Below are 27,225 nucleotides of genomic sequence, written 5' to 3'. Positions count from 1 at the left end.
ACCAAATGCTTTAATTAGAAGTCATGTTAACAAAAAAAACAAAAAAAGTACGCTTCACTGTAGTTCTCTTCACAAAGTTAGACAGATTATGGACTTCATTCCAAAACTAAAGTTGCTCACATTTTTAGTTGATGGCGTATACTGTACTTCACGAACAGGGCATATGAATAAAAATGAGGCAGACACCAGAGAAACGGTAAACTGTGATCTAAATTTATTTAACGCAATTTACAAATGCAATTGTGGCTTTTAAATTGGCTTTCAACCAATTGCTATAAATTTACAGTCACACTATCAACCAGCAGTTTAACCCCTGAAAACATCTGAGTGGACTCTTACAGTCTTCACACACACACTCGCACGCACACACACACACACACTCACTCACTTTCCCTATTCTGATGTACAGAAAGTGCTATCAGGCTCTTTATATCCATGAAGCAGCTGATCAAGATGGAGCGGTTGCTGTTCTTATTTAATGGGCATGAACAGGATTTGGTTAAATAGTTAAACAATATTTAATTGTTACATGATTTCTTTTAACAGTGGGACTTTATACTTTTTTTCCTCCTGCAGAGACCAACAGCAGACGTTTTGGTAGCAACAGCAAAAACACGTTGTCATAACTGCACTAAATGTGTTACACAACTAGCAGATTTTACATGGCGAACAGGATGAGGAAAGCCACCATCAAGCAGAAGAGCCCCATGGCTTCAGACAGAGCAAAGCCCAGGATGGCGTAGGAGAAGAGCTGCTGCTTTAGAGACGGGTTCCTGCAACACACACACACACACACACACACACACACACACACAGCGCTTTACTAGAAAGCACATGCAGAGATACTTGCAGACATTGACAAAAATTGTTTTCAATTCTTTGAAATTAGCAGCATTTCCATCCAAAGGTATGAATTTATCTTGTGCAGAAAATTTGAATATCGCATAAAACAATTGTGAATAAAGCAGCGTTTCCATCCCATGAGTTCAAGAGAACAGAGATCAGCGCTTCCTGGGAAATTGGAGCACAAAAAGGAAGTGGCTGCAATCGGGGAAGAAACTGTGGCTCTTTTTCCCTCCATCATAAAGGAGTTGCGTCTCAGAGAAGACGACGAAACGCAATGAATGCGAAACGTCTGTCAGCGCAGCGCACTCTCACTCGAGCAATTTATTATTATGGATATTATTGTTTTTCTCAACATAAACGTGAAACAATATAAACACGATAATCATATGCTGACTCGAGTGTATCTGTACGTTCTGTACGATGACTGCCGCAGTCTGCTACTCCGCTTTATTAGGCGTTTTTTCCCGTTCACGCTGCTTGAGCTTAAATCCTTTTGTTCTTTATATTTTATGTTTACACATAGGCCAACTGTTTAATGTTTTCAATAAAAAAAAAAAACTAACATATTGTAAACTTGTTGTGTATATTGGCCTAATCGTACGCTTGTTTAGAAATGGTGACAAAAACGTATTTTTTTTAAATTATCTTAAAAACATTACGTCTTTTTCGTTAAACATCATTTAAATAAACGAATATTTGATTTATATGAGTCCAAATATTCGAATGCAATATTTTTGAAAAATGCCCATCCCTAGAACGCAGTCAGGCGAGACTTTCTGAGGGAATTAAACCACATCATTCTGATGACAGACTTTGGCTCAGGGGTTTCAGAACCATCAAACCAACATTTGAGATGCTGTGATGTGATTGGTCCGCCGGTTAGTCCAGTTATCCAATCACATCCTTTGCTGAGGCAAAGTCACATGACATTTTTTGTTGCGCATCGAGGGATTTATTTGGTAAATGTGTTTCCATCGTAGTTTATGCATAGGCTACGTCTCATAAAAAAAAACATGCAATTTCCATCCAGCACTTGGTGACATCCCAAAATCTGAATAGAAATAGGTGGATGGAAACATAGCTACATGTACAAAACTCATTTCAAACTCAAACACTTCTCGTCTGTGTCAGTCTCCTACGCTGTTTACGTTGTAAAAACAGTGCAGTACTTTCAGGCTCCCCATTGGCCAGCTCCTGAGGTGATCATGTGACCAGCGTCGGCCAATGGCATTGCTATTAAAGCGCTGCACTGTATTTATGACAAACAGCGTAGGAGACGTGAAGAAATTGTTGAATAAAGTCTGTTTTTGTGCACAAAAACTATTCTCGTCGCTTCGTTAACATTAAGGTTGAACCATGGACTATATTAACGATGTCTTTACTACCTTTCTGGACCTTAAATTGTGGTCTATGGAGGGATGATCAGAGAGTTCTATGTTAATATTACGGTCTAATATTAAAGAATATTTCACATTTATTACCATTTTTACTGTATTTTTGAACCAATAAATGCAAACATGTTTTTTTTTAATCCTGCTAACTTCTGATCAGTAGTGTATAAGACTGTGAACTGCAGCTGACCTGGCATATCCGATGATGAGGCTCCCGAACACGGTTCCGATCCCAGCCCCGGATCCAGCCACTCCCACGGTGGCAGCTCCCGCTCCGATGAACTTGGCGGCGGTGTCGATGTCGCGGCTCACGGCGCTGGTCTGGAAGCTCCTGAGGGCCTGAGTGAAGGCCGACTGAGGTAGGACAGCACCACTGACCTACAGGTGCAAGAGAGGGCTTACTTGACCTCTACACGACCCTGGTGTGCTCGGCCTGCCACCTATCATCCTTTAACAGCTTTTGAGCTAAAGCATGGTGGTGACAAGCAATCACATTCATCAACAGAAGGAATAATTACTGAGTTTATGAGGAGCAGATAAGCATGACAATTTTTTTAAAAAACCATATAGGGTTAGGACACCCAAAAAAAAAATTGTAGGGATGCACGATTTATCGTCCACAATATCAGTATATAAATGTTAATTTTTAATGTTATCGGTTAATTAAGAAGATTTGGCCGGCTTTCAAATATAAATAATTATCAGTATCGGCCAAAATTTTCATATCGGTGCATCCCCCCCAAAAAATTGTCATCGTTTACTCACCCACAAGTCACTTCAAACCCATGAGACTTTGGTTCATCTTCGAAACACACAAAGTTATTTCTAATGAAAGCTGAGAGGTTTTTGTCCCTCCAATGAAACCAGGAAACCAAAACATAGATGATCCAAAAAGGTCATAAAAGAATCATAAAATGAACCAATATGAATGTTCTTGGAAACATATGATCACTTATACGATGAACAGATTTAATGTAGGATTAAAGGGGTGGTTCAGGATTTTGGACATCGGACCTCATTTTCAAGTTAGCCTAGTTGTTATTCATCAGTGGAGACAGTTTTCAAAAATGTTCATCCAGTCCTTCCAGTTGCTTAGTTCGCCGATGCTAGGCTAGCGCGAGTCAACGGTATAAGCTAGCCTGCCATTAAAAACTGTTTTACCCACTCCACAGTACACCAAAAGCAAATAAATTATAACGCCAGACTGTCGATGTAAATGTCTATTGAGAGAATAATGTTAGAAATCAAACTACCCTTTCATTGCATTGCAATAGTTACACTTTGTTCCCTGTATTTATTAGCACAGTCTACAGCAGCGGCGGAGTGATATTAAGTTACCTAGGCAACCGAGAGAGTCTCCACATGACGCAAGTGTATTTACCTGCCGCTGACACTCATCACTACAGAAGCAGAGGATATTTCACTAAGAAATCAACATAGGACTATGGCCACGTTTGAAAGCCATGCCAATGTTTCAGACTTTGGAGACGAGGAATGTGTTTTATTCAACGGGTACATGTATGAGCCGGAATACACAGACGAAGAACTAATCGAGATGGATGCTAAAAGGGCAGAAATTGAACTGTAACGTTAACGTTACCTCCACTAACGTTGTCATTGTCATTCTATCAGTTATGAAAGGGACTAGCTTCATAGATAGCTTTAGTAGCCTAACAAAAGTTATTACCTGTTCATCTGCTGTTGGTGCATATGGAAAGACGGCTGGAACTGCATTCCTTGTCAGTGACTTATGAACGTTTCGATGATGGGGGTTTTCAAAGTCGTCTGGTCTAAAATGATCACTAGAAATTCGCAACTTTAATAGTCTCTGCCGGTGTCTCGTTGTCCAAGCCAGCAGAAAGAAGTCACAGTTGGTTCTGGGTCTCTCAATGGAAATTTGTGGAAACTTTTTGCATGACCATCTATTTGGTTTATTTTTACAATTTCGAAATGCACAACGAATCACCATGTTGCCAATTCCTTAGTTTACAATCAAATGTTTTTCAATATCGTTGTTCATGGCTACTACTAACGTTAGCTAGCTAGACGTCCCGTCTGTAGTGCGCGCTTCTGTTCTGTGTTTACTTTTCGGCGCAGTACTACTAACCGGAGCGAAGTAAAATTCCGCCGCTGCTGAGAAACTAGTTCCTGTAAATGTAATGCGATCATTGAGATGTAAGAGTACCGGTAGTTTGATTTCTAACATTATTCTCTCAATAGACATTTACATCGACAGTCTGGCGTTATAATTTATTTGATTTTGGTGTACTGTGGAGTGGGTAAAACTGTTTTTAATGGCAGGCTAGCTTATACCGTTGACTCGCGCTAGCCTAGCATCGGCGAACTAAGCAACTGGAAGGACTGGATGAACATTTTTGAAAACTGTCTCCACTGATGAATAACAACTAGGCTAACTTGAAAATGAGGTCCGATGTCCAAAATCCCGAACCACCCCTTTAATTCGAAGATGTATGGGCTTGGAATGACTTGAGGGCGAGTAAATTACAGTTTTCATTTTCACATGAACTATTCCTTTAAACACACTTGCAGTGGATCAGAAGACCTCTATATCCACAAATCAAGTTGATGGTTATATTTCATCTTTTGTCTCTGATGCCTTGCATCTCATCTACAAAGCAGGACCTTCAAGCCTGCAATCAAGAGTTATTATAAATGAAAGGAGCTAAACTCGGTTGGACAGTCACCTCTGGTTTGGCCTCTGGTCTGGAGAGCACAGCGGCAGAAAGCGGCCTGTACAGGGACCTGGAGCCCGCACGCACCTGCAACACACACACACACACACTGACTGTCAGCACATTATAGCAGAACCACCTATACCCCTTTTCCACCAAGGCAGAGCTGGTGCTGGTTCGGAGCCAGAGCCTAGTTTCAAATCGGTTCTTTGTTTTTCGACCACCAAAGCACCAGCTCCGAACCAGTAAAACTGGTTCTTAAGTAGCACCAAAACATTGCTGGGCTAGAAGAAAGAACCGCTTGTGTCAGGGGCGGGGTTACCGTGACCAACAAGACGAACAGAAACTTGTGACCGCCATTTTTTAAATAGCAGCTAATCGAGCTAATAGCAGCTCGATTGTAATCTCCGTCTAATAAGTTACGGCGAGCTGCACGAACGCGTTTGATTCGCCGTGTTTGGATGCCAATGTAGGTTAGCAAAGCCATGAGCATCAATAGTAACGCAACGACCGCCATTGTGGATGTAAGACTTGTTCGAGATGCATCAGAGCGGCGCAGACCAATCAGAGCTCCGGGAGTGTGTGGAGAGCATACGACTCCTTGTGCTTTTGGATCGCTTTCGCAGTGCTTTGATGTCATGCGGCGATCGGTCTGCGAGAAGCCGAACCATCTCGAACAAGCCTGGTGTGTTTTTGTTTGGCGCTGCCACGCTAGCGTTGCTGGGCAACATGAGATGTATACACAGTGACGTAAGATCTGGCTCTGCTGTGTCTCTCCTGTGGAAAGACAAACCGGTTCTTAGAAGACCCGTCAGTAGAACCAACTCTGAACCGGCAATAGCTCTAGCTCTGAACCAGCACCTGGTTCTTGCTGGTGGAAAAGGGGAATTAAACAGCGGTCAGAAAAGGGGGTAATTTGAAAGAAACAGTATTGGACAGTTTTCTGAAAGGCACGTATGCTGGGAAAGGCCAGTTCCAACAGATACGGCTCAAGGTTCACCACAAGAAGTTGTACATTCAGTGCTGACTATTATAAGGCACCTTTATGATGACGCATTTGTATTAGGAGTATTAAATAAAATAAAAAAACTATTATGGGTTTTTGAATATTCCCTTTCATGCGGTGTGTAATACACAGGGTTCTTGCAGGTTTCAGTAAGTCAAATTTAAGACATTTTTAAGACATTTTAAGACCATAAAGATTTAAATTTAAGACCTACATGACACATTAACCAGTAAATAACAAATACAATTAGCATTAATATGCACTTTTTGTTTACATAAACATTAAAATAATACCGTAAAAAATGATGGCTAGATTTTAAAAGAGTGTCTTGCAACATGTTATCTACTAACATGTACAAGTTCAAATAAAGTTGACAAAAAAGGTTTTATAAAAAGATAAACCTCACGTATTTCAGCCTTTAAATAATCTTTTATATAATTAATGTGTCAAAAAAAGATAAATGACTGACATTTACAATGCAGATTAGCTTATCTTTTATTATTAATAGTAAGATTTGGTCCGATTTTCCCGTTGCGTCTGTCGTTGCTATCACAACGCTCTCCACAACGACAAAGAAGTTTTAGTAGCTAATGGATTTCCACCACTGATAAACGCTTGCTGTAGCCATTATTTATTTACGGAGAAGAGAAAAACACCTGTAGTGTTTGGGTGCACCCCCATCCTTCATGTTGACTGCGCTTTCAATGTTGTTACGGAAAGGGTGAAGCTGATTGGTTGGTTCTTGTCACATGACCTGCGGTGCGCTTGCAGAATTCTGAAAAGTTGAGCTTTTTTTTTATTTTATCTCGCTCCGCCTGGAAAAACGGCCGCATTGCTTCTAATATGAGTGCGCTTGGCGCGCGGCTAAATAAAAAATTAAAAAACGAACTTGAGCGCGCAAAAGACGCAATATGTGAACGGCCTCTTGGCGAGCTACCGCCAATCAGGGCACGAGCTGCTGGTAGCTCGCGAGCGACGTGTTGGAGACCCCTGCTACAGCTCCGCTTTGAAGGCTACGGCTCGATACTTTTTTTGCTACTTTGTAATAACTTTCTATGGCCAGCATTTCAGGAAATGAACGAGGGTAAAACCTTTTTAAGACCTGACTAAATTAAATTTAAGACCTCGGCTGAAAATCTGGCCGTTTTTAAGACGTTTTAAGGCCTTAAATTTAAAGTTCAGAATTTAAGACTTTTTAAGACCCCGCGGGAACCCTGAATACAGCGGTTTGTGGATGTAAACGTTCTGTAAAGTCGAAAGTCTCCCATACCTGCCAACCTTGAAGAAATTTTATGAGTACTACAACCCCCGACACCAAGCCCCCCCACCCCCCCACGCGCGAGAACCTGACAGCCCACCGCCAATGTACGCTCCACCGTTGCACACACACCTGTGATAAACCTATGAGATACCTAACACTATATTACATATTATACACATAATATACTTTCACCAATTAAGATTTATTAGTTACTCCATAACCATATACAAGTATGAATGCATGAAAATCTTGTCAGAAATAAAAGTAAACTGAGGACATTCTTTGTAAATAAATAAATCAAAACATTAAATAAATGTGCAAAACTAGCAGTTATCAATATCAAAATCAGTTTGCTAAAAACAAACAACAACAAAAACTATAATTTTCCATGCATAGTTTAAACTTTTGCATCGTTTAACTTGTTAAAGGTTGCAGATTTGGCTTTTTTAAGTAGTGCGTCAGTGAAAGTCTCTTTGTAACAAATGCTGCCTTTGGAGGCAATCATGACTTTTCTTGTCACCAGAGAACTAAGCATCTCTGTGCTCAGGCTAGCACGACATTGTGTTTTGTTTTTAGTGACCAAGCTGAAAATCCTTTCACAGTCTGCATTGCTGTGAAAAATCACACACACCCCAAGCATAACTGTGGAGAGGTTTGCAAAAAGTTTCTTCCCTCCTGATTCCATCACACCTAATTCTCTCCAAGCTTCATCAGCCCGTTTGGTAAGAAAACCATCATTCAAGGTAGAGGACTGAAAGAGCCGAAACTCCTCCTCCACTTCATCCACTGTAACACCATTTCCCAAGAAGCAGGGGAACCTGTCTATGAAGTATGTCAGTGAGGAGAATTTAGCTGTTTGTCGTCTGCTTACATCAGCTACGGCAGCATGACGCAGCAATTCGTCCCCATAGGGGAATTTAGAGAGCATGTACTCAACAGCTGCAGTGAAATATTTCCTTACATCCCTGAAGAAAGCTCCTAAAGGTAAGTTAGCTTGACTTTTGATGAATGTCTTTGTGTCATGTCCAATTGACAGCTCATCATCAGGTAGCTGGTGTTCACTGGATTTGTACAGAGTGGGTTGGCATCCTCTCTTTACTTCTTCCATCATTTCCACAACACAGTCAGGTTTACAGAATGCCAAAAGCATTTTTTGCAACTGTAGCTCCAATATCTGCAGCAATATGGGCACACATGGCTCTTCTTTCTGCAGGTTCTGATTTGCAGTTTCAAATAAAGGTACAGCTCTCTTTAAAAAAAGAGCATACAGCTTTGACTGTGGGTCAGTCAAGAGAGCATACAACTTCTGTGGTTTTGTGACCTCTGTTTTTTCTATCTCCTTTTCCTTTTCTTCTGTTTTCTTTTTGGACAGATCCCTCTGTTTTTTGCCAATTTCTTTTTGTTTAAAAACAAATTGGTTTAAGTCAAACCCCTTAGGTGGTTGAGCTGACTGCCGTGGAGTGCTTGGTCCTGCTGGCAGCTGTTTGGTTGTGGGTCCTGTCTGCTGCCGTGGAGTGCTTGGTCCTGCTGGCAGCTGTTTGGTTGTGGGTCCTGTCTGCTGCCGTGGAGTGCTTGGTCCTGCCGGCAGCTGTTTGGTTGTGGGTCCTGTCTGCTGCCGTGGAGTGCTTGGTCCTGCCGGCAGCTGTTTGGTTGTAGGTCCTGTCTGTTGCTGTGTGGAGCTTGGTCCGGTCTTGGACTTTCTCTGGTGGACTTTGGTCTTCAAAAAGCTGGAGGCCAAAGTCTTTGAGATAGCAAGCTTACCCGAGGTAGGTGTGAGAGTTGAGGGCTTAGAGGCAGCTGGGCTCTTCAGAGAGGGATGAGCTGAGGATGTGAGAGGTTTAGCTGCCTTCTTCCCTGCTGCCTCTTCAGCAAAAAACAGAGTCAGAGGTTCCCACTGCTGGAGGAGTCGATTGACACATTTGCCAAGAGCCAGCCATCTGGTCGAGGATAATTTCAAAATCTTCCTGACATCAGTGTCGCACAGCATTTGTAGGTCACGCAGCAAAGCTTTCCTCTTGCTACTCTTGTCAAGGTAGTAGTAGATCAAGATGAGCATGTCTTCAATGTTAATACATAGACTTCTTGAAGCTTTTTCCGCAGCTAAATGCATTAGGTGGCATGCACAGCCGACCATGTAAATGTGGGGATTCTGTGACTTGATGAATGCTGCGACACCTTTTCTTATCCCCTGCATGACAGAGGCGTTGTCAGCAGAAAAGCTTACACAATTGCCCCATGGTATTTTCCTTTTGTTTAGTTCCTGGTCAATGAGATTGTATATCCCTTTGCCAGTAGACTCTCTACACTCAACAATTTTCAGGAGTACTACAACTATTTTTCCAACACTGGGATCATAGACACGGACAACCAAAGGATAAAGCTTGACATCATCCATGTCTGTGCTACCATCGGTTGCAATGCTGAATGGGGAACGGCACATAAGGTCACTGATGACCTGTTCATCATTTGAGGAAAGTGTGTTTAATATAGCTGCTGTCTTGGTTCGGGCACAGCCGTACTGCTGGGCAATTTGACTATCTGGAAACATCTTCTTAAATAATGGTCCAGCATGGTCAGCTATAGACACTGGCACATTGTGCTCAGCAATAAAGTTGGAGAAAAGTGTTTCTGCCCTGATGGTCCGTAGATCTTGATCTCCAAAAAACTTTGTGGTGATCTTAGGGACTGAGGCAATGGCACTTTCCAATTTCTTGTGTTTTGTTCCTTCCACATGGCGTCTGCAATCTGAAAATAGAGGGGGAATTATATTCCTGCATGTTGTTACAAATATTATGAATTACGTCACACACACACACACACACACACACACACACACACACACACACACACACACACACACACACACACACACACACACACACACACACACACACACACACACACACACACACACACACACACACACACACACACAATTAATTGAAAGGATACAAGTAATTTACATTAAAATACATTGTTTGGCTCATCACTAGTACCTTCTAGATTACAATAAATTATTATTACTGTGTAGAGGAATGGCGTGGATGAATGACTGTACATGTATTGAAACTACACAAATGTTGTCTTATATCCTGTCCAATATTTTGTGCCCATATTTTTGTAAGTCTAACCAATAGGAGGCGGAGTGAGCTAATAAATAGGCCTAAGTAGTAATGTGTTAAAGATGAGAGTCAGACCAGGTTACACTTAGCCTTCTGAATTACACTGCGCAAAGCAAAAGTAATACTACCCACTGGAGGAAGAAGGGTTGGTTCTCCACAAAACATAAAATATTCATTTTATTTAATTTTTCGTGTTCGCATTTATGAGGAAAAAACAATGTTAGGGGCGTGACAGTTCTCCGTTACGGACATGACCGCTCTGAAAAGCGGCACTAGTAACTGCTATAAAACATTCACAAAGACCTCAAACAGAAAGCACAAAGCCTTTCTTTAAAATGAATTTCGTTTTGTATAAATTTTATCTTAATTTTAATCAATGTTTCATCGAGCAATTGTCTGGATTCAATAAATAAAGAAGTAAATATAGAAGACAAGAGATAATCACGACACAGAGGCGCCGGCGTGAACTAGAGCTCGCCTCATAAATTAATAAACTCAGCGCCTAACTTACTTGACTCACACAGACCTGTCTACTTTTAAACAGAACAATTCAAAACGAAAGAAAACAGACTGCACTGCTCTCTGCTAATGTTATCTGTATGAAATGTGCATTTCTCTCTGGCGCGTTCACTACTGCGAAGATCGCGAGACAGCATCATCAACAACATATTTGCAGTCGACACGACACTGATACAGGAAACACTTGTTTATTAATAAACAATTAAAATTTATCCTTTCTATATTTGACATTATTTATAATCATTACTTTTGCCGGTTCTTTGCGACAGCTTTTACATGTTAGCCTAAGTTACATGAACGCGTGAACTGAACTGAGCTCGTCACAGCTGGACTGCCTGTTATGATGTCAAGGTCATTTTTAATGTTCATAAATTCAATTAGGCTAAAAATAGCCTAACTGTTAACTTTATATTACGTTAATCAGCACCTGGCCTATCTAAAACCTTCTAGATTTCTAGCCATTCCACCACTTTTCTATTCTAACTGCCAAATAATTTCCCCAACTAATGAGAAGGATGGCGGGTTTTATAAGCTACCGTTAGTCTATTGACACTATTAACGTTTATTACTCAAAGTCATCATCCTTTTATTTTTAATATAATTATGTTTTGGGATAGGGAGCATTTGTGTGTGAGACTGTGTTCGTTACCTGTTGCCCCTTGGTGACTGATGTCGACGTCCGTCTTGCAGACGGTGCAGAACGCATGATGAGGTAGCCTGGACATCTGGAGGCAAGGCCATCTCTCACGATAGCGGTCTAAAAATCTTTGTGTTTTCCTAACCTTTTTTTGTGGCGGTTCAGCCATGGCATGAAAGCCTAGGTATCTTATCCATATAGATAATCTTATCCGGCTAGTCTGGCTTGCTTGAGGCACTGAATTGAATTGAGCGCGAAGCATAAGGATAGGAGGGGCAGATGGGCGGCGGTTTAACATGCAGCGCTCTGATTGGCCGTAAGCTTTTCACTCCACTTAAACGCTGTGGCTCAGTGGCAGAATCAGCGTCATAGATTGCATAACTGAAATCGGCGAAATGCGAGAAGCAACAAAATGCGTACCTAGAGAGCAGCGAATCGTACAAGCGTACATATGGGTCAAAATGCGTGCCGAGTACGAAAAATGCGTACATGTTGGCAGGTATGCAGCGAGTGACGTTTCACGTTAACCCTTTTAAATCCGTCTAGGAATGAATGAATTACAGACGTCAAGTTCAACCCGCAGGCCGAACATCATTCAGCAACAAAACACACAGTTTATAACACACACACACACACACACACACACACACACACACACACCGACACTCACTCACCAGGGCGGGTGTGGAGACGAACTTCGCGCAGGTGAACATGTTGAACTGTGAGTGATCTTGAGCGGCTTCTGCAAAGACAAAATATGAGGTCAGAGGAGATGTATATGAAGAGCTTAAGAAATGCGGCTGTCCTCCGCCACAAACCCGTCTCCTGACAATATCCCGATCAAACCCGCAACCCTGTGTTCACACAGACAGAGGATGAAGGATGGATGTAGATTTATATCTGTTCGGAATGAATGCACTCACCGAAAGCAGAGGTCGAACCACTGGCTGTAGGGCTGTACTACTGCGCGTGCGCACAACTGACACTGCGTAATGACCCGGATGTTGGTGTGACGTCAACGCGCAAGGTCGTTGATTTCGAGCTTTATTGGAAAGAGTTCAAGAGACAATTCACAATGCCACAGAAATTATCAACATCGTTATCCTAAATACACCAATATGATATGTAAAACTTGAATTGCATTTTTGTTTAAAGATGGAAAGCAGCCTAGAGCGTTTCATATAGTGAAAATATTTATTTAATACCGTAGGCTTTTATTAGGCTATTATTATATATATAGGCCTATATATATATATATATATATATATATATATATATATATATAGTCTACAAAAATGCATAACAAATTACAAGCGGGCACACAAAAATAATAATATGCCAAATTAAATAAATAATATTTGATGTTCTCATAGCTTTTTTATTTGAGTATAATTTCTTAAATAAATAGCAGCATAAAAAGTGTTTGATCTGAATGTAAATGCGGATTAGATTAAAGGTTACATAACTTGTTATTATAAGACTGCTTATAATAAAACATAAAATGAGTAATTGTTAAAAGAAAAAATATTTTGATATACATAATTATGAGCAGTGTTGGGTAAGTTACTATAAAGAAGTATCTAATTAGCAAATTACACGAACAGCACGAGGATAGACACGACACTGCACTTTAATTATTTCTAAATACATTATACAATTGCATTAGTTATTCTTGAAAAGTATTTAAAGGGAGAAGGTTAAAATAAAAACTTAAATGGTTACATTAGACGTTGAATTTTAATGGTAAATCCGCTATTGTTTCATATGGAATTATCAAAGTCTATACAATATTTAATGCAATTACATCATAACTAATTAAATTACTAAAAAAAGAGTAATTTATTTTTTTTAATGGACAAGTAATTACAGTAATTAATTACACCCAACACTGAGTATGTCATAAAAAGTTGAAATTATGACAAAAAGTTGAAATTGTGCCATAAAAAGTCACAATTATGACAGGAATTCTGTAAAAATCCAATTAAAAAAAAATCTGATTTAATGTCATATTTGTGACTAAGCCTTAATTTCAACTTTTTATGTCATGATTATGATTTACTGAAGCATGATTTTTTTTTTTTTTATGTTGACTAAGTAATACTGCCCTAATTGTGTTCAATTTAATAGGCCTGTATTAAAGATAGACAATCCAAACATAATCCGTCTAAATGTATTCAGATTATATCATGAAACAGAAGGACAGACACGGGTGTTTATTGAACAGAGTAATGAAGCCGGTAATATGGCAGACTTAAAGTTTATTACATTACATGAACACAAAATATATTTTGAAGAATGTCGGTTATCAAGCAGTTGATGGACTGCATTGACTTCCATGGCATTTTTTTTTTTTTTTTACAATAGAAGTCGTACAGCATGCGGGGAAATAGACATCCCAGGCGTTTCAGTGAAACTTAAGTTCGTCTAAATTGAAAGAAATCATTTCATAAAACTCAAAACAACTAAGCAGTTCAGTTTACTTAAAATATATCAGTTCTGTGCACTTGAAAGAAAACAAATGTGCAAAATTCTCATAAAAGTTAATTTGACTGAACTAATTAGTTTAATTTAAGTCTGTCCTACTTAAACCAATTAATTATTTTGAGCGTCGGACCAGTATCTCTTTGGTTACCCGACATTCGTCAAAATATCTTGTTTTGAGTTCAGGAGAAGACAGAAACTCATGCCTGTTTGAAACATCTTGAGGATGAGTAAACGATGACAGAACTTTTATTTCTAAGTGAACTATCCTAATCCAGTGGGCTGTACTTAATACTCGATGGCGTTGAGAGATTCAGCGTGACGTAATCGCAGATCAAGAGTCAGGCAAATCCATAACAAATAGGTATAGCTGTTTGCTAACCGGTGAGGGAATAGGGGAGTATAGATACAGTGCTCAGCATAAGTGAAGACATCCATGCTAAAGTTGAGTAAAAAGAGGAATAAAAAATCATCTTTTGGAAATTGATCTTAATGCCTTAATAAAAATAAAAACTCCAACCTTTAACCGCTTATATTGGCATAGCCCACAGCCATTTAAAACAGTAATATCCTATACTAAACCTAAACTAATCTTGACAAACTATATATCATTTGAAAGCTTACTAGTCTCTAGTTTACATATTTGGTGACTGATTTTCTAAATAAATTACAGAGGAGCCGTAATTTATCAATTTGCAACAATAATATTGTCATACTCCTAATGCGTGTTCAGACCTTTATTTTGAAATAGTGATGAACATGAAAAATCATGAAAGAATGGTAGAAACCTCAGTTTGTTTTCATGCCAAGAGTTCGAAAGATAGCATCCATTCAATTCTTTTAGAAAAAAGGTCTGAACGTTTTTTAAATATAAAGAAAAAAATAATAGATTCATCATTAGTGATGTGGCAGCGAGATATAATGGACTTACGTGATCTTTCTGTGTTTCTTAGAGGTTGAATTCATTTCAAAATCTGCCAAACTTCCAACACTACTTCTGAATAGGATGTCTACTTCATAAATTGTAAGAAAATTGTAAAAATATTAGTTCAGATCACTCAAACAACATATGGAAATGGAGGCGCCCTTATATGGGCATTAATGTCCACTAGTGGAAAGGTTTGGTACTGCGCCAAAACACAATCTCACTGAAAGCTCATTTCTTGAGATATCAACCTAAAATTTGAAACACAACTTTGATGTTTTTTTTTGCATTTTTAGAGTCCACCAGGTTTTGAAAATATATATTTATAAAATATGAATAAATAACTTTTTAACATTGTACATTTTCAATAAAACTCAAACTTTAATAACTTTTTTTCTATTTAACTTTCTTAATTTGTGTAACTTCTACAAAAATCTGGCAAATGTCTTTAAAACAAAACCAATCTTACATCTATAATCCAAAGCATTCTTGAATTACAACCATTTAAGTTCGGGATGTGCATTTTCATGTCTATTAAAAGACATGCCGTTTTTAAGGACACTCATTTTCTTTGTGAATGAATAATGTATCGTAAATAAATAAATGTTCTTCCCTAAAATACAGGGTGTATTAAGTAAGTACACCCCTATGTTAAATTCCCATAGAGGCCGGCAGATTTATATTTTTAAAGGCCAGTTATTTCACGGATCCAGGATACTGTGCATCCTGATAAAGTTCCCTCGGCCTTTGGGATTAAAATATCCGCACATCATCACACACCATTCACCACACCTAGAGATCGGCATGGTGCACTTTCCATAAGATCATCTCTCAATGCAAATCAAACCAGCTGTTAGGCAAACTGAAATAAAACCATGTCAATCTCTAGGTGTGTTCACTTATGCTAAGCACTTAAAGGGGGGGTATAATGCCCTTTTCACAAGATGTAAAATAAGTCTCTGATTGTGTGTGTGAAGTTTTAGTTCAAAATACCCCACAGATATTTTATATGTTAAAATTGTCACTTTTTGAGGGTGAGGGTCAGTTTTGTGTCTGTCCCTTTAAATGCAAATGAGCTGCTGCTCCCGGCACAGGGGGCGGAGCTTCAACAGTTCGTGTCCTTTTACCTCACACACACACACACACACACACACACATGCACTGAACATTTCAAAAACATTTAGCCTTTTATGTTCAAACATATGAGTCAGACATGGAGAGACTCAAGAAGAAGTGACAACATGTAGAAGCAACAGGACATTTCTGAATGGTTAGTTGATGAATTGATGTAGCTTATGTGTAGTTATCTTCTAGTCATTTTTTGATTAGCATATTCTGTCATGATCTATAAATCGTGTTCAGTGGGCGGGGTTTATGCAAATTTTAGGGTTGGTGATGTGAGAAGTTAGAAAAAATGTGAAGTTAGAAAAGTGAAATCATAATACCCTCCCCCCCCCCCTTTAATGAGCGAGGACAGGTGTTATTATTCTGGTGCGAGTGAACGAGCTGGTTCTGCAGGCCCGGTTCTACGGGGGTTGAGGGTGCCAAGCACCCTCAAACAAAAGTGAAAGCAAAGATTAAATTATTAATAGAAATCACACATGTAAACGAGATTTTGCCGACAATAGAAACACAGACGGATTCACACTCATATATAGGCTAATACACAAAATAAATCCATTAACACGATTTTTCAAATCAGAAATGATTTAATTATGCTTTCATGTTTAATGCATTTGATTGGTTGTGTCCTTTCGCGATCGTGATACGCATAGGTGAAGATGTCTCTTTAATTGCCCACTTTGTTTGCGTGTGTGCGTCCCGCTCAGGAAATTAGTTTACGCTAACAAAATGAAACCTTATTATAAAGTGTTACCATTTTTAAAATAAAATGCCTAGCGTTTCTGCTGTTGGTTTGAAGCTTTAAAAGAATATTTAGTTGCTAGGCAGGCAACGTGAAACCTTTGAGCTAGTCAGCTTCATGTCAGTGACTATACTTCACAGCGGTAGAGTTACTCACAGGACACTGCACTTATTCGCAATCACAAAAGTTCATTATTTGCTCGTTTTACTTTTTCTGAGCATGTACGCGCGCGCGCACTATCAAACTATTTTTGTTGGGTCAGACCATCTGCTGGCGATGGGGGGCTGAGACTGAGAGAGCCATGGCGCTACATGGAAAAATATGCACCAAACAAGCCACTTTGAAATTTTTCTATTTTCATGAATACAAAAAAACGGTACAATATGAAATTTGGGTGACCCTCCCCCTAGACTAAAAAAATGTGGATGACCTATACGTTTATGTAAGCACCCTCACTATTTTCAGAAGCACCCTCAGTGATTTGGTTCTAGAACCGGGCCTGTGGTGCTGATGGCTGAATCATCACTGTTCAACATAAAGAGAAGAAAAAAAAGAGAAATTCTGTAATCTGCCCATATTATGACACTCCAGTTTTCCTCTGGTTTGTCCCAGAGCGTCTGCTGAAGTGGTGCTGCTCGTCTTCAGGCAGGATTCGTCTGGTTGAGAGATGAATGATGAATGGCTCGTGTGGAGGTTCAGGTAATGATGTACAGACGGCTGGAGCCTCGGGTGTGATGATCAGGGCAGGTGAGACTGAGAGGGACTCAATCACACACACACACACACACACACACACACACACACACACACACACACACACACACACACACACACACACACCACACTGTTAGAAGGTTTTAAATAGTATGCTCTTTTATGTTAAAGTCCCCCTGTGGTGAAAATCAAGCTTTTAATGTTGTTTATATGTCTATGTGGTGTTTTTAATCTGCTTTAAGACAAACCATGTGTAAACTCATAAGTCGACAGCATTGCTGAGTATTTTCTGCTTAAAACTGCAGAGAACCAAAGACAGACTCAAAAACACGGTTTGAAATCGCTGGTGTTTCTGACGTCACACACTACCCTGTAACCAATCAGATCAACGTGTGATCGTCAACCAGTGGATCTCTGAGGCCGGAAATAGGAAGAAGGTCCGGTTGTTGTTTAAATATTATATTTCTACATTTACATATGACTCAGTAAAGCCCTGACATTCGGTTCTATTTATTTAATGAATCATAATGCGATCGTAGCCTGCAGCAAGCTATTTATGTTTATATTAAATATTAAATATATATTTATATTTATGTTTGAGACATCAACCACTGGTTGATGACCATAATGTTTTTATAACTGTAGGTAACAACTGGTAAAATGTACACCTAGGTCATACAAACCATAATGATATTTACACTTAAATATTTTCTTCTCAGCCATGTTAACAACTGTCCGTGAGCGAAAGCTCCTCCCATCCGTTGTCCGATTGGACTTTCGCAAGGATTCCTGGGTAGTTAAAGTGCGTGAAGCCTGCATCCATGCGGGCTTCGCTGAAGACCGCTTCAAGGGTACATAGGGGGCGCTGCTGAGCACACTTCAGAGCGTTAAAATGATAAATGGGACGGCCTACGGACTCGTAGACTCAGCGAGCACGCGCAATTTAAGTCCACGAGACCGAAAGTCCACATGAAGTGCGCCATTTGGGACAGGGTGAGTGAGTGGAGGCGGGGCTCATTTACATATTCATAGAACCACGATTACTACAGTTTGAGTTACATTCAAGCTATTTTAAGGCATGAAGACCTCTTTTTTTTTTTAAGGAAAAACGTTTAAATATGTTGTTTTGGTGACCAAAGATGGGTTTTAAGGGTGACTACAGGGGACTTTAAACAGATTTGATTAAAATAGGATAAAAGCAGCTTTGCAGTTTATCCATATTATATCAGTTAATATAACTCTTAGGCCCGGTTTTACAAACAGGGCTTGGGATTATGCTTTAGTTCATTTATGATAATTAGTTAAATTTGCTGGTGTTCATCTTGAGACAAAACAATGACACTGACATATTAGCAGCCATATCACCCTGTAGCCCAAGACTGGTTTCCCACTGAAGCTAAGCGGGGCTGTACATTATAAATGTGCATGTCATAATTTCGAGTTTTAATCTCATAATTCCTACTTTGTACGTCATAATTATGGTTTTCCAAATCAAGTTTTTTCCACACGTGGCAGAAATTGTTTCTATATTTGTGTTAATAATAACAATCATCGACAAAATAAGTAATTTTATTTAAATGAAAAAGAACAAGAACAAGAATAGAATAATACATTTGCTACAGTATTTATTTCTTGTTAGCATTAGTTAATAATTCACTGTTAGTTTGTGTGAGCTCAAATCCTTTATCCTAATATTAACAGATACAACTTTTGGTTTTAATAATGTTAAATTATTAAATGTTAATAATGTTAAACAGTAAGTTACTGTTTTAGAAGTGTTTTCATCGTTCACTCATGATAATGCAGTGAAATAATCAACAAATATAACCTTATTGTAAAGTGTTACCTGCTTAATAATGTTACAGGGTTACGAGGACCAAAACAACTAATTAAGATTAAGATAACTGAACAACTGCGTTATGGACTGTTTAATATCTGATGTTCAAAACATGTAAGCAAATGGCAGAGCATTGCAGTTTCATGCACTATGCTCCCGTCCCCTTTCCACCAGAGGGGGTCAGTGAGCCCACACACACACACACACGCACACACACACACACACACACACACACACACACACACACACACACACACACACACACACACACACACACACACATACACACACACACACACACACACACACACACACACACACACACACACACACACATACACACACACACACACACACTGTAGCATGTTGCATATATACGATGTGAAGTGTGTTAGCGTTCTGTGTGTGTGTGTGTGTGTGTGTGTGTGTGTGTGTAGTATCCCAGGATGACATACTGCATTTGCCAAAATGTGCAGTAAACAACAGAGTACAGTGTATCCCATCATGCAGTGCACTCAACTTGACCTTCTATTTCCTGCGTGACGAATAAACCGTAAAAAGTGATTGCATCTATCTTTCTTGAATCAATATTTCATCAAACTGTCAAGGGACATTTTTATTTTATAAGATTAGATTGCACTTGTTAAATTAAACATGCATGTAACATCACAACAATATAACATAATTCTGTAATTCTTATATTATTATTTATTTAAACACAGAATGTAACTTGAAAATGTACTATGAACATTAATTGAAATTCATGTTTATATGCCTTTTACACTTTATTGTCATGGTTTCATGTTTTTTTTTTTTACTAGAGTAAAAAAAAAAAAAAGGAATACGGCCAAAATGAGCAAAACTGAGCAGAATCGTGCTTTATGAGGACGCCTTTAAGACAGATTATTCACCAGGGAACAATATATGGATGTTTAATTGTCAGACTTGGTGTTAGTCTCTCTCTTTCGCTGTCACTGAGATCACGTTGATCCTCCGTTCACCCTGTTTATCACTTTCTTTAGTCTATATTCTCCGTTCTTTATGGTCCTCTCAGCACTCCTCCTCATTCTCATGCTCGACTGTCTCTTTTTCTTCTTTACTACACTTCCCTTCCCCCTTCGGTGAGTTGAACATCTTGAGTTGGTGTATTTGCATGCGGCCCTCATCAGACAGCACACACTCTCACACACACGGGCGGCTGATAAAAGGCATTGACCCCCTTAACCTTTATGAATTACAATTTGTGCCAGCAGCACATCCTGTCAGAGGAGTGGGCACCCATGGAGCTGTGTGTGTGTGTGTGTGTGTGTGTGTGTGTGTGTGTGTGTGTGTGTGTGTGTGTGTGTGTGTGTGTGTGTGTGTGTGTGTGTGTGTGTGTGTGTGTTGTGCAGTTGTTAGAGAGAAAAAGGCGCATGCAGGTTCTGGTCAACACCTTTGACAAGCTGTGAGAGGCGTTCAGCACGCTGACAGTGCCGGCAACAGAGAGAAACACTCACCCAACACACACACACGATAATATGTGTGCTACATCAATACATAAAGACAGGCACTGCACATGCAGATAGGCCACACACACACACACACATGCGCGCACGCACGCACGCACATTCAGAAAGAAAATATTTTTATAGGAGGGATTTTTAACATTGGAAGCAATTTACATTAACCATTTGTTTAATGCCATACAATATACAACATAAATACAACATTTCCATGACATTTAACCCTAAGAGGTTAAAATACTGCTGCAATTAGTTATCACAACTTAAAATTCAACATTAAAATAAATATAATAATGTGTTGTTTTAACTTAAAAAACTAAGTGTTTGTGCAGCCTTAATTTTCCTTTTAGTCAATTTGGATACATCTCGAAAAAAGGCTAAATGATAAGTTGTGATAAATATTTAAAATACAGCGAAAACGGCATTACTGTGTAATATAAATGCAATTTGAAATAGTAGTTTATACATTGTTGTTTATTTCTACATATTATACCAGTAATGGCAAAGCAGCAGCATTACTCCAGTCACATGTCATGTCACATGATCCTTCAGAAATCAATCTTCATAATATTTTTTTGTGGAAACATGTTTACTATCATTTTTAATATTATTAGTTTTTGATGAAAAGTTCAAAATAGCAGTATTTATTTGAAATAATCTTTAAAATAAATTGACTGGCACTATTTTATCCATTTAATACACCCTTGCTGAAGAAAAAATCTTACTGACCCCAAACATCTTTTATTCAGTGTTGGGAGTAACACATTACGAGTCGAGTTATGTAATCGGATTACTTTTTCTTGTAAAGTATTTCTTTTAAATTTACAACAAAATAGTTACTTTTAGTTAAAGAATTTGGTTTAAGTAAAGTTACTTTTTAAAATAATTAATTCATGTTGCTTTGTTTCCTCATGTATTGACTGACAGCTCCCCTGTCCTCATGTTGAGTGAAATCAGGAGTAAGTACAGAGATGTGAGCATTTGCTCAACTCACCGGCACAAAAACAGATTCAGTATTCCTCAATGAATAAAAAAACAGTGAAATGCAAACGTTAATGGTTACTCAACTGTAACTTCGTTTCCCTGAGATAAGCAAGCATCAGTTATCTGACGCATATAGGGAAAATTGAAAACTTCACAGACAAATGGCATTTCAGCCCACCAAAACGTGTGGGCTCGGCTGCCTATAAAGCCACGCAGAAATGCCCAGTTGTCAGATCTTTCCACCGAGGAGCGGTTTAGCACAGCTCAGTTTAGGCAACACAGTAGCAATCTACGCAATCCGAAGCTGACAAACAGCTGCTCTGATTGCCGAAATCGGCCAGAGCGTTCAGTACACAGCCTAAGTGCCCTTACGGGACAAAGAGTGTGAGGTGCCTGCTCGTCTTCTGCGAGTGTGAGGGCTGACAGCGCTATTACCTGTGTTACTTAACAGGCTGGAGAGCACTTTGGGCACATAGCCTTTCCTTAGCCTAAGGACAACTTTACAGTGTTTAGGACTGAACTCAAGAGACGAGGGGTCTACAGAGAGAGCCTGTAAGTCTCCAACTTGCTTGATTGACGCTAGTGCTAGCAGAAGGGCAGTGTTTAGAGAGAGAGAGAGAGAGGGGGGGGGGGGGACCCCGGAGCGACTGTGGAGAGGTTCCAGGATGGGTCAGAAGTCGTGTTTCCCAGTAGACTGGCCGGCCACGGGAGTATTCGCTGGTATGGCCGGCACATAGACTTTAAGCGTGGACCGGGCGCGCCCACTGTTCAACATGTCCTGCAGAAATGTGAGAAGTGTCACTGTATCGCATTCAGCGGGGTCTACCTTCTGAGCTGAGCATCAGCTCGAGAAAAGGACAATTTCTGGGCATTTTAGGCGCCTTGTAGAAGGGTCCCTCGCCTCTGTGATCGCTCTCATGACTTCTTGGGGAAGGCCTGACGGCTCCTGTACAGAGGCCAAACATGCAGGATCCACAGCTCCGCATACGACCCCTTGGTTTGGGAGAGAGGGTCTCTCCTCATTGGTATTGGTCACAGTTCTGCTGACAGTAGCTGTAACAATTCTGGGAACCAAGGGCTGGTTCTGCCAGGGTTGGTGCCAGCAGAAGGACCGCACATGCTTTTTCCCGAATCCGACTGATAACCTGCGTAAGCAGGGCCACCTAAGGGCCAGCGTGTCCATTTCCTTCGAGAATAACATTTGGCAGAGTAAGTTATCTGACTGAACCACTCTCACTGAGCTGAGGTTCGTCTGAGGGAGAAGACGGCTCGCCAATCTGTGCAGAGGGCGAGACCTGAGACCTCCTTGGTTGTTTATAAAGCCAACCACCGTCCTGTTGTCCGATCGGACTAGGACATGATGGCCCCTGAGTACCATGAGGAACTCTTCGAAGGCCAACACTACCACCATCATTTCTAGGCGGTTGATGTGCCAATTTGACATAGAATTGACACAATTTGCCCATGAGCCGAAGGATATCTTGCTGTCCTAGTCTATAAAGGAGCTTAGTGTAGCTCTTTTCTTCAGTGCCGTCTACTGTAGAGAGAGCAGCTGAAGAAGAGGAGTGGATGTGCGCCACTCTTTAGTGAGTTCCTGGTGGACCTCCGGGAAGAAAGGTGCTGGTGGCGCCCCGGCTGCAGAAACCATTCGTGAGTCGGCTGCGGGCGGGCTCTTCTGGGGTCGACCAGTCTAAGCTGAGCTCCTCGATGGCCTTCGTGAGGACTCGCATTAGTTCAGTGTCTAAGCCATGGGTCACCGAACTCGGTCCTGGAGGGCCGCTGTCCTGTAGAGTTTAGCTCCAACCAGGTCCAACACACCTGCCTGAAAGTTTCTAGTATGCCTAGTGAGACCTTGATTAGCTGGTTCAGGTGTGTTTAATTGGGGAGCTAAAGTCTGCAGGACGGTGGCCCTCCAGGACCGAGTTTAGTGACCCCTGGTCTAAGCGAAGGATGTTCAGTGTGTACTGTGCAGAGGAGCGGAGTCATCGCTGGAGTTCGCACACTCTTCAGATTCAGAGGCGGCCAGAGACGTCGAATCCAGTTCTTCCTCAGATCCGCCGAATAAGACCATGCCACTCGTGCCAGATGAGGGGCGTTGATCTTCACGGCTGAAATGCCATTTGTCTGTGAAATTCACAGACATGAACCAATCAGGCTTCAGAATAAGCGTCAGACAACAGACGCAATGCGAGTATCGAAAGGGAACTTGTGATATTACACAAACCTGCAGTAATTAAATGTTAAATTACACAAATACTTTATGGATTTAATCTCACTTTATTAACAATGTCTTTGTTTAGATATTTTATCATTATTATTTGTGTGTGTGTGTGTGTGTGTGTGTGTGTGTGTGTGGCCCAGCTGGCTCTTTTCTGTGGCTGTGTGGTCTTAGCGGACATGATTCCTTCCTGTTTGAAGGGATTCAGAGATCTAAAGGTCATTAGTATTGTAAAGATTGATTTTCTGAGCTGATCTATAGCAGCACTGATCTGTGTGTCTGCCACGTTCAGCTGAGACGAACAGAATAATCTTTCTCTCTGGTCTCTTTCTCTTTCTTTTTAATGAATAACATACATACATATACAATATAAACAATATAGTTTAATAATATAATATGTATAATTTCTTTCTTTGAACCATCAGTGTGTGATTGAACGAACTGGTAACACTTTAAAATATAAGGTTCTTGTTAACTTGTTAACAGTTAACATGAAATAACAATGAAAAAGTAATGTTCTTAAATTAACCAATGAACTAATGTTCAACAGAATCTAGTTAAAGGCTTAGTTCACCCAAAAATATTAATTATGTTGTTAATTACTTAACCTCATGTTGTCCCAAAACCGTAAGACCTTCGTTCATCTTCAAAATCTTTTTAACAGAGCTTATTGTCCCTCCATTGACAGTCTACGCAACACTCAGATTTCATTATATAGTTTTGAAGATGAAAGAAACAAAAATCTTACGGGTTTGGAACGACATAAGGGAGAGTGAATTATGACAGAAAATTATGACATAATTTTCATTGTTGGGTGAACTATCACTTTAAAGTTCATTTTAACATTTACTAAAATCAAAAGTTGCACATATTGCTCCTTAATGTTAGTTAATCCATTAGCTATGTTAACAAATGGGACTTACTGTAAAGTTTTACTAATAAACTCAAATACAGCAGTAGGCTACATTGTAAAGTTGTTGTTTTTACTACTTTTACTTTTTATAAATTGGTGAAATTCTTAAACATTTTTCGTGTCATGAGTTTATAATAAATTAATTCATAATAAAACTTTCCTCATTATGGGAACAATAATGTAAGGGTTTGTGAAAGTCACTCTCTATCATGCAAGTTGCATCCATAAATTTGAGATTTGTTTTGGTGTGATTTCAGAAATCCAGTTTGCTGTATCATATTCTCACTTGATTTCAAACTAACCCACAGAATTAATTATGCACATCTGTCAAGCCTTCGCTGACATGTTTATTATCGGTGGCAGGAGAGCAGTCCAGTGCTCTTTATCTTACTCTATGGATGCACTAAATATGTTCATTGCCAATGAACCCAGATAGCTGCATGTGAAGTTAGGCTATCATAGAGATTGGCATAGGCTACTTCTTCTCAAGCAGAGGTCGCGTTAACAGAACATTTTCCGTCATTGTAATTTATTTATCAGTGATGGACAACTCTGAACGCCTCCATTTTGACATAGGCCTAAACTGAGGGTGATTGATCGATGATTGTAACTTGTAACTATAATTCTTGCCCTGTCCACTTGGTGGCGAGTGCGCTCTTGCAGAGTCAGACTATCAAGTTAATTGTCAACGAATGGCTTTTCTGAGTTATTGTTTACAAGCTGTATTACTGACGTCTTTCTGCTCTGATTGAGCGATTACATTAGAGACATGTACGAATTTTGGTGAGTTGGACTGTATCTTTCAACATATTTCAACATCATACTCGCTCTGTAACGTTAATAGGCACTAGTACCTAAAGAATAAGTACTAGTATCTAATGAATAAGTACTAGTACTTAATGGAATAGATACTAGTATCTAAAAAATAAGTACTAGTAGCATGAAAATAGATACTAGTAGGCTTAAATGATTAAATGTTAAAACGGCTTGCCATACAAACATTCACTGAAACCTAAAAAGTGAAGCACAGTCTCTCTCTAAATAAATAAATTCATAATAGCATAGGCTATGCTTGTCCTGTAAGTTCGTGAATACAGATGAAAATGTGAACAACAACAGAGCCGTTTAAATGGAATATTATCATTAAAATATGAAATTGAAATGGTGGGTAGCCTAATTATAGATTATGACAAAAAATGTAAGACCCTGTCGTCAAAACGCGACCTCTGCTCTAAAGATACCGTATTATTGCGGCACCATTATAATTTTAAGCCAACATAGCATGTATATTTAACTCAGTGAAGAAAAAATCCAAAATGGCAGATTTCCATCATAAATAAAAACTGATTTAATTAGTGTTGACAATGTTTAAATGAAACTGAAAATTGATTGCTTTGCCCAGTATGTGTGTGTCCTGTTTATTTTTAAGCTATATAAAGTATGATCTTGTTAGCATGGCAACATGTTAATATCAAAACTGCTAAGCCAGATTCCAAATCTGCACTATGTTGCATGAACTTGCATTACTTTGTCAGTCATGTTGAGGTTGTAGCAAATGAGATGCATGACAGAGAAATGACAGGCAAAACTTTTAATAAACAAGGAGAATTTAAATGCTAACACCAGTTAGCACGGGAAGAAACTTGACAAAGCACTGAACAGAACATGGATACCGTCTCGGTTACGTATGTAACCCTCGTTCCCTGAGTACAGGGAACGGAGACGTACGTCGGGTTCCCCTGACGAATTGGGATCACGCTAGGGAGCCTATTACCTTCGAGAACTAAACAAAAAGCCAATGAACATTGGCATGCAACATTTGCATTCCGCGGACCCGCCCGTCAGCGCGGGTATAAAAGCCGGAAGTAAACATTGCATCATCGCTTTTCGCTGAGGAGCCGAAGTAACGGACCCCTGCGAAGGTGCAGCCACATGGCAAAGGGACGTACGTCTCCGTTCCCTGTACTCAGGGAACGAGGGTTACATACGTAACCGAGACGTTCCCTTTCGTCCAGGGAACTCCGACGTACGTCGGGTTCCCCTGACGAATTGGGATCCCTAAGAAAACGCCATGGTGCTGGCCCCTTCCAGTGCCCAGCTAAGCCGCCCTACAGCAGTTTCAATGAATTTCGGGGGCTGCTAGGAATCCACTGCTGTTCCGCAAGACCCACACAGAGGACATTGGATAACACTGGGAAGCGTGCCTCAACCCCCGGGGGGGGGAGGCACACTACGGAAACCAGGATGCCTGAACTGGCCTGGAATACTCATATGAATTCACATAGTGAACATATGGAGTCCCTGAGATGGTC

The 27,225-nt window shown here is 39.9% G+C and overlaps 1 protein-coding gene across 3 annotated transcripts; it reads right to left on the bottom strand.

Annotated features, from left to right (window-relative positions):
* Positions 1 to 192: 192 nt before the first annotated feature.
* On the bottom strand, positions 193 to 12,555 carry atp5mc3a (ATP synthase membrane subunit c locus 3a). Of its 3 annotated transcripts, none has more exons than XM_079618159.1 (5): positions 12,399 to 12,555; positions 12,150 to 12,217; positions 4,943 to 5,017; positions 2,428 to 2,615; positions 193 to 773 (listed from the first exon to the last, which is right to left on the bottom strand). In XM_079618159.1, exons 2-5 carry the CDS (start codon positions 12,186 to 12,188, stop codon positions 659 to 661), a joined length of 417 nt encoding a protein of 138 aa, XP_079474285.1. In that variant the 5' UTR covers positions 12,189 to 12,217; positions 12,399 to 12,555; the 3' UTR covers positions 193 to 658. The 3 variants fall into 3 exon arrangements, with proteins under 3 accessions (XP_079474285.1, XP_079474286.1, XP_079474284.1); XM_079618160.1 differs by lacking the exon at positions 12,399 to 12,555 and adding an exon at positions 12,306 to 12,377; XM_079618158.1 differs by lacking the exons at positions 12,150 to 12,217; positions 12,399 to 12,555 and adding an exon at positions 11,925 to 12,065 and having other exon boundaries at positions 4,943 to 5,069.
* Positions 12,556 to 27,225: the final 14,670 nt, after the last annotated feature.

The sequence above is a fragment of the Phoxinus phoxinus genome (genome assembly GCF_949152265.1).
Source record: "Phoxinus phoxinus genome assembly, chromosome: 7".
NCBI lineage: Eukaryota > Metazoa > Chordata > Actinopteri > Cypriniformes > Leuciscidae > Phoxinus > Phoxinus phoxinus.
The sequence above is the reverse complement of the archived record's forward strand: the minus strand, read 5'-3'. Positions and strand labels throughout refer to the sequence as shown.